Genomic DNA, 8,774 nt, shown 5'->3' with positions numbered 1-8,774 from the left:
ATACGCTGCCTCATGGAATAAACTTTCAAACCTACTCTAAGCTTCACATAACAGTTTTTGCAAAACACAAAATAATTAAAAAATCAGTGGAATATACTTAGTTTTTTTCTTCTTATGGAAGTCCTAGGTTTAATTTTGTATTCTACTTATGTTTCCTATCTCTTCCTCCATTATTACTTCCACATATATAAATATATGACTAGGTAAACTGCCATTATGAATACCTCATTATTGCTAAAGTTTGTGAAGAAGGTTTGCATGGTTTTTCAAATTTACTGGTATTATTACAGCTCAATCACACTTTTATATGCTATGTACATGTAATTATTCACTTTGGTAGCTTACTTCCTAATGCTAATGTATATCACTTAAAACTCATACAAACATTCCATGCAAAGTCATTACTTTTCTGGGGTCCCACTAACACTGCTATAAAGCATAGTATCACTTTGCATTTAGTTACACCCTTGTGTAAAAGATGTCTAAGTGCTGCAGGTTTCTCTGGCATAATTATCTCATATGGGTATCTTGACTATTCAAACCATAGTAAAGTGACTCAACAAAAGACCTATTTGCAAGGAATTAGCATATTTTCAAAGGATAAATATACTTTGTTTTTAATGTTAATCTAGTGAACTGACACTCCTGTATATTTTTCCTGATATGAATAAACTTGATGAAATATGTAGATATTGTTTCCCTGGTAAATGAGTCTTAACTTAAAAAAGGTTCTGCAAAATGTTGTTATACAACAAAATACCCAATGAATTGGCAGCATAGATTACCTAAAATCAAGTCTTTGAATGGACTTAAGAAAGAGATGGTTGTGAGAACATGGATGAGGTAGGGATGGCCAGGCTGCCACCCATCATCACAGTAGCACCTGTGAAGGGCCGCCACAGCATGGAGGAGCCTCGTTTCAGTCCTCGAACCTGACGCAAGTGGCTGTAGCAATCAAGCCAGCCACTGAAGATTGGCATATTGGGTGGGGAGCCTGCAGTCAATCTGGAAAGTCAATGCTGGTATTACTGACAGTGTTTTGAACTCATATAAAATTTGGTTTCAATATACAATGCCAGAATATAGAATAAACATAGAAACATACACACAAAAGACAATCTGTACAATACTCACCCACTGCCAGACACTGCCATGCAGTTTGATACTACTTGTAATGGGTAAGTCATGGCAGAAGCCAGAAACTGCAAATAATGAAAAGTTACTTCAGTCATTAATAATGAACATGCTACAGAACATCTGCATTGTACACAGAATATAATATCAAGCATGAGATATCAAGAAAGAGGATCAGTGAATATTTAGGTCTGAAGAAAAGAAGTGGTAAGGCCTACTGACAGAATGAAAACTGCAAGGCTGATTGGAAAAAAAAAGAAAAAAAAAAAGTGATATCAGTTGCATTTCTTGTAATCTTTCTTCATAAGTTAGATCTTCCTGTTCTGGTACCATCTTAGTGGCTATTCTTTGTATTCTTTCCAACTTCTTGAGAGGTGAGCATATGGGTTTTACATACCGTATTTGATGGCTTATAAGACACTTTTTGTCCAAAAAAAAAAATAAAAATAAATAAAAAATCCCTGAAAAACACCCTGCGTCTTATAAGGTCAAGGTTCAGCTTTGGGTCACTGGGTAGTGAAGTTTTAGTGCAGCAATGGCACCTAAATTAAACTGCAAACCTCTCCACAAACGTAAACAAGTTGGCAATCGCTTTTACAGCAACTCTTTTCTGAAGTAACAATGTATAACAGTAGTACTCACCACTACTTCACCTAAAATGACACAAGTCAGGAAGAAAATTAAGTGACTCAATGCTTGTACCTAAACAAAATAATGGACGGTTGTACACCAAACCTGACAACACGTGCAAGACACGCTACGTTTCCTTAGTAAACAGGGATCATTGAGGTAAGACAGACCTTCTTCATAAAACTGTTTAGCTTTGTTTGATTGCTAAACACAAACAATATATGGATAATATTGACGAGATATTGAGAAGATAGGTTATTATTCGATATATGCAAGTGCCTGTTTCTCCATTTTGCACTTACATTTTAACTCTTACTTTACATACATGTTCAACAAACATTGAAGCACATTCAAGTTTGAAATTTCACACTTCCTTAGGTTTTAAAAATGTACTAGAATGTTACAACTAGACTTATGATTAAAGAAATGTGATGCACAAACTTTATACCCGTTACCCCTCTGAACGTTGCTGCCTCCGCCATGTTTGTTTACATCTCAAATCAGTACCCTCGAGTCTGTAAGAAGGACCAATCCTGGTAGGTCCCAGCAAATATTAAGGATTTTAAATGTGAAGTATTGGGATTTGATAAGGATCTGAATACATGTGAAACTTTAATAGTGACCTGATGGTGGGGGGGGCCACGAATGTCGGGCGAAAAATCTTCACCTGACAATTGTGTTTCAAACCCGTTTAGTACATTTTTTCTCAAAAGCCTGCCAAAATTGGGTGTGCGTCTTATAAGCTGTCAATTACGGTATTCCAGTTTTGGTCTAATCATTGTGGTTATTGTGGTTTTTCATCAAATCAAGATAGAGAAGTGCCTTTTTTATATGCCTTAGCATTTTGTATATTTCCAAATATATTATATTATTAATATTGTATCATTTCCAATTTTGTAAGTGAATGTAGTCATTTTGCTCTTCCCCATTTCCAATATATGGCTTTTCTTCCCCACTAAATTCCATTTCCCATTGTTTACTCCATTCATATATCATGTGCACGTCCTTCTGCAACCCAGTGCCCATTCACTGCTGGGTAGACAGGGAACACTGGTTAAAGGATTTCATAAAACAGAATGTCAGGCTGTGCACTGAGGTCTAGAAATTTCCTATCAGGTATTACTATGGCCAGTGTTATCATAATCTGTAATTTGACACTACTATATGACCATGAGATACAACCACAAACATTGTATGGCCCACCCTCATCACCAATAAAACATTTTGTCAACTTAAAAATCTTATCTGAACCAAAACACTCTGATAACAGATAAAGGGATAAGAATACTCACATTCATTGATGCTGATACATACTGCTTCAAGTCTCTATCTTCAAGTAAGTAGTTGTTAATTATGTGAGCAAGGGTTTTGCCAAGCCAGAGAGCAGTAAGGTCACATAGAAGACGTGGAATCAATCCACAGAAAAATCCTTTTATTCCTTCCTCTTTGTATATGATTCCCACAGCAGTAAATACACTCCTGTAAAAGTAAAGGAAATCATAGGACATCAGATGGTGGTAAGGTCAGAGCATTCAGGGAGGAAAACTGGAAAACTTTTGTACCACAAGTGTCATCTATAAAGATGTCAGCATATTTATAACACTATCATAAATTAATGGTATGATCAAGACAAAAACTTATATATCCCATTCCTATAAACAAACTCACGTATATTGTCCTTCTTCGCCCACAAATTCAGCCATGCAACGCACAGCAATGACATGGAAAGGCTGTGAGACTAGGATGGCAGCTGCCCGACCAGCTGTCTCTCGTGAAGTATTTTGTAAGAACCTCTGTGTTCGCTCCTTCATGGTTAAATTTTCAATGTCAACATCATCCCCATCAAAATCCTGTTCCAGAAGAGAAGATATTATTTTAGGGGACAATGAGGAAACAAATTACATCATTCTTAAAAGTAAATCAGTGGAAAACTTCTCCAGGTGAGATCACCTTCTCCTCCAGTCTATTCCACAGCTCAATGCTTCTGATTGGGAAGCTAAACTTTTTCACATCTCTCCTACACGTGGTCACCCTCAACTTCTTTCCATGTCCTCTCGTTTCTCTCTCGTTCCACACACACAGGTCCTCTCTGTTCAAATACTCCACTCCATTCGCCACCCTGTACACTGCTATCAGGTCTCCTCTTTCTCTTCTTCTCTCCAGGGTTGTGAGCCCCATTCTACTTAGTCTCTCCTCATACAGACCATGGGCCTATGAGATGACGCAATGCACAGTTTAGCACATGCCCCAAACTTTACCATACCTTTCAGGATGCCACACAGCAGTCTGAAATAATCACTTAACTGAATATATGCAAGCCTGCTGCTATTTGGATCAAATAACTTTTGCTGTAAAACACTGTCAACATACTTTGAACTTGATGCTCTCAGTGACTCTCTGGAATGCAATGCCACTGACAATATTGGCTGTCAGCTTGGGTCCCAGTCCCCTGTAGCAGCCAAAAAATCCATCACGATTCTTGATGTGGACAACTGAAATCAGATAAAATTTGTAAAAACTATTTTATGGTATGTAGATATGAACCACCAACCTCGTGTTTTTTTCATTATTTCAACAAATCTTCTTGGAAGCTTTGTCTGTTTCTGTCTGAGAGGACTAAATTACCAATCTTTGTGTCTTCAGCAAACTTACTAATGAAATTACTGAGTCCAACTTCAACTTGGCCAAGAACTGAGCCTTGAGGGACACCACTAGTGACACGCCAACTCTGTCTATACATTAAATCACCCCAGCGTTATTTGGTCATTGTTATTTTGTGTGATTAACACTTCTTGTTGACTCATGATTACGGTCTCAGCCTCAGCTACTGGAGAAGGTAATGGTGATGAGGACCACCAGGGCATCCCAATGAAGCCAAGAAACATGTAAATTGAGACTATAGGGTTGGAAAGAAAGAAAATTGACATTTTTTGTGAAAAATCATTCCAGACTAGCCAGTTTGAAACCAATTAAATATCTTTTCTATTAATTATATTCACTTCACATTTGACAAAAAATTGCATTCCATGAATGTGGCACCAATTATAGGCAAAATGAGAGCACTATTTACTTAAAAAAAAAAAAAAAAATGTACCTTTCATTAGCAACAAATTAAAAATAATCAATTTATCTTTTGCATTTTCATAAATCCTTGAAAATGCTCCAAAATCTTATAAACACCTTTTATACAAAGCTGGACTCACACTTAGTATCCTTCCTGAAACAGTCGACCACTTGTTGCAATTGTTCTTATACAATAAATAAGTAAAATACTTACTGTAGCTGAATACACTTGGGTAGTAAAAGGCTTCTCGCCCAAAGACTGTCCTCGACTTGTAGGGCTTCAAAGGCTCATGACCAAGCTATGAAAAAAGATATCTATATCAGCTCTGAATTAAACAGTTTGCTTTGAAAAAGCAAACTGTTCTTATAAATTAGTTGCAATGATTAGAAGCCTTTTTAACAACATCTAATATTTGGGTGACTAATCCCTATACTATAGTTGACAAACACAGCACAGACCTAAAAGTTCTCCAGTTTTAAAAAGTGGAAGGCACATTCTCTTTTCTTTATGGATTGGCTTTATGGTAGTCCTGAGTCACAAAGTCAGCATGAACATAAGAGCCCATGTAGATACAGTTCTGATGGGGTGACAAATGTTGCCTTGCAAGGGACGGATTTGTGATGTTAGATGTGGTTATTTTTGACTGAAAATCACTAGCTCAGGTTTGAGTGGATAAATTTTGGAGGATTTGAAATTCCAACGAAGAGATCTGTCCTGCCGAACCAGCTTGTGAGGTGGATGGACCTTTAATGGTCTCATTTGTCTGTGTTGGAAACTGTCCTCTAGGGGGGGTCGAATATGGCTACCTTATTAAGAATGATAAAACTGACCTCACAATCCCATTTGCTTGTCCTCAAAAAATTGCAAGGCATTCCACAGTCCAAACACATGACACTTCAGGGTAGCATACCAAGCATGCATTAAGTTCAGCAACGCCTTTTAATCTTTGAAGAAAAGTTAGCAGCTTTTCATTTATGGATATCACATCTAATTTATGATATCATTTCATCTGACATTATTAAACTGCTAGGGAGGAGTAGGAAAATGAAAGTGAATTTTAGAAAACAAGTGAACTTGGCATGGTTACTAATCATTAACTGATTGGAGAAATAGCACCTCAGACTGGTCAGAGCCAATATAGATACTGTGAACTTAAAACGTGGTGTTCATTGAAGTTTGCACCACTGGTAAGTCCAGAAATCTCATTTTGAGACAAAGAAACATAATTCTAATGTTTGCTTCTATGGAAGAAATAGTCGAGATGACCACTCAACCGCTCCTTGGTACAAAAGTTTTGATGTTGAATATATCTATCGTGATACATCTGCAATGATTGTTATTTAACAGACCATTTGTTTTACTAACATGTAGTATGTATGTATTACCAAATGAATTAAAAAATTGCAGTTTGGAATTCCATTAAGCAGGGTGAGTTGGTTAGTTTCATTGCCTCAGAAAAGAGTGAGGCAATTTACCAAGCAGTGATTATAGTAAAAAAGTTGAAGTCCTGGAGATATCAGCCTGTCAGCACAGCAGATTAGGTGATGTTGTGTAGTTATTTACTGAGTGGTAATATTTATATAAACAGTAACCTATTGCTGCTTGATCATTTAAAAATTAATATATCCTCATCTAAAATAATCAGATAGTAACCTATCACCATTAAATAGTTGCATTGCCCGAATTCCACTCCGATAAATCTTCACACAACCACAGCATGTCACGAAACACACAAGAAATTAATCCAGACCAGGAAAGGGTTTCACAAGCGCCGGGGATTGAACCCACGACCAGCGAGATGGGAAAGTCACTCCAAAACCAGTTGGCCAAAGAGGTACTCCCATGACAGAGTGAGTTTTTGGAGACTTACCCATCAGGCGGGTGTGGCACTACATAGTAATGGCCTGAGACACATATGAAGACTTTAAAGGCCCAAACTTAAGCCCCAGAGTATAGCGGGTTGGAAGGGCTTACATTGCAAAAGGTAACACAGAAAACCTTTAATTAAATTTGAGCTTCACATGAGTTTCTTGCACAGCCATAGGAAAGTTAAGGGGCTATTACACTGGGCAAATTTTCCGTGGATCTTCAGTCAAACAACGATTTCCACTAGCGTGGTTCTTATTTGTTTCTTGTTATTGGTGCTGCTGATGATGGTGAGTAATACCGTTGTCCTTAGGTGAAATCTACCGTAGCTTTGGAAGATTGTGGACACGTCAGAAAACCACGGAAATATGAGGACCACGCCAGGGGAAATCATGGTCTGACTGAAAATTTGCCCAGTGTAATAGCCCTTTTATCCTAAGAAAAAACAGTGGAGCACGGGACAATTTACGGTTTCACCCAACCAACGATTTTCTCACGTGGTTCATATTTTTCTGGTGATAGATGAAGTGAATTGCATGATTTTGTACCTCATTTCCTGACCGCATGTGATATATTGCAATGTGAGAAGCATAACAGAGAGAAATGGTTTGGGTGTAATCTTGACGTCCTGAAAAGAGATGTGATATGAATGAAGTGGTAGAAAGAACAGGGAGGGAATGGATATGGTGATGCTGCTGGGGGGGTGTGGGGAGACGACTGGAATGAGGCAACTGGAATGAATGAGATGAATGCTGATGGGGCTGTGTGGGGAGACGACTGGAATGAGGCAACTGGAATGAATGAGATGAATGCTGCTGGGGCTGTGTGGGGAGACTGGAATGAGGCAACTGGAATGAATGAGATGAATGCTGCTGGGGCTGTGTGGGGAGACTGGAATGAGGCAACTGGAATGAGATGAATGCTGCTGGGGCTGTGTGGGGAGACTGGAATGAGGCAACTGGAATGAATGAGATGAATGCTGCTGGGGCTGTGTGGGGAGACGACTGGAATGAGGCAACTGGAATGAGATGAATGCTGCTGGGGCTGTGTGGGGAGACTGGAATGAGGCAACTGGAATGAATGAGATGAATGCTGCTCGGGCTGTGTGGGGAGACTGGAATGAGGCAACTGGAATGAGATGAATCCTGCTGCTCCTCCTGCTATGAAAGACACCTTGGAAATAATGGTGACAATACAGAATAATACCGAAATAACGAGGCATTGTCATTTTTCCTCTGCAATTCCATTACGCTGTACGCCGGATATTGCTTTGGTGTTACTTTCCCCGCCACAGGAACCGCTGATAAGAAAAGATAACCTGTAAAATCAAGTTAAAAAGTGAAAATAGTCGGCATCCTTCGGCATGGCATACACAAGGTCAAGGGCATGGAGGGGGATGGCTTACCTGGATGAGCACCTTGGCATACTCAATGGGGTGTGTCGTGGAGTTGAGAAAGACACGTACGAGGACATGCATCCACGTAAGCTCTTCCCTCTTCTCCTGGGGCGCCATGGCTCACGCTGGTAGTGTCTTCTTCGTGTCCCTCCGGTGTTGTGCGAAATACCTCCTCGCGGAAATAAGTCGCTGTGATGTCCACCGCGCATGCCAAGTGGGGGAATACACAGCAGGAAAAACTACTAATTTGTCCGGAATGGAGTGATAGGAGTAATAGCTAGGCCTAGGAATAGAGATTTTTAGGATATAGGGTAAATCTCCCCCTTCCCTCCCCCTCCTTCTCTTCCATTCTCTTCCCTCCCTGCATTTGCCATTTTCTACTGCCATTATTTTTTGCAGTTTCCCTGATTTTCCGTTCTCATCTTGGTTTTGCCCATTTGTGATCTTTGTAATGGTTCATATTTCCCTTTAAAACAACACAGACCAACAGCCCCAACAATTTTTAATCAGGAACCAAGAAATATCAAAGTGGGGGTAATTCTTTCTCTAAAATCTGCCCTATGAGTTTGTTATAAAGTCTTCTCTTGATCAAAAGTGTTGCTCTGATGTTTGTGCCATGTATTGGAGCCGAAACAGGACAAGTAAACGATAGCGGTGAGTGGAATATAGAAAAAGTAAGCAAGT

The 8,774-nt window shown here is 39.1% G+C and overlaps 1 protein-coding gene across 1 annotated transcript; it reads right to left on the bottom strand.

Moving 5' to 3' along the window:
• Positions 1-259: 259 nt before the first annotated feature.
• LOC127007094 (mitochondrial carrier homolog 2-like) lies at positions 260-8,267 on the bottom strand. Its single transcript, XM_050877686.1, has 7 exons — positions 8,100-8,267; positions 5,042-5,126; positions 4,135-4,256; positions 3,433-3,614; positions 3,057-3,243; positions 1,135-1,202; positions 260-1,005 (listed from the first exon to the last, which is right to left on the bottom strand). The coding sequence occupies exons 1-7, from the start codon at positions 8,205-8,207 to the stop codon at positions 810-812; spliced, it is 948 nt and encodes a 315-aa protein (XP_050733643.1). The 5' UTR covers positions 8,208-8,267; the 3' UTR covers positions 260-809.
• Between the last annotated feature and the right edge of the window lie 507 nt (positions 8,268-8,774).

The sequence above is a fragment of the Eriocheir sinensis genome, chromosome 3 (assembly GCF_024679095.1).
Source record: "Eriocheir sinensis breed Jianghai 21 chromosome 3, ASM2467909v1, whole genome shotgun sequence".
In the NCBI taxonomy this organism is placed as follows: Eukaryota; Metazoa; Arthropoda; class Malacostraca; order Decapoda; family Varunidae; genus Eriocheir; species Eriocheir sinensis.
The sequence above is the reverse complement of the archived record's forward strand: the minus strand, read 5'-3'. Positions and strand labels throughout refer to the sequence as shown.

Coding starts and splice junctions, on each gene's coding strand:
- LOC127007094 (XM_050877686.1), bottom strand. CDS start 8,207: ATGGCGCCCCAGGAGAAGAGGGAAGAGCTTACGTGGATGCATGTCCTC. Junction 5,127..8,099: donor ATGCCAAGGTGCTCATCCAG/GTAAGCCATCCC, acceptor CTTTTTTCATAG/CTTGGTCATGAGCCTTTGAA. Junction 1,006..1,134: donor ATGGCAGTGTCTGGCAGTGG/GTGAGTATTGTA, acceptor TTGACTTTCCAG/ATTGACTGCAGGCTCCCCAC.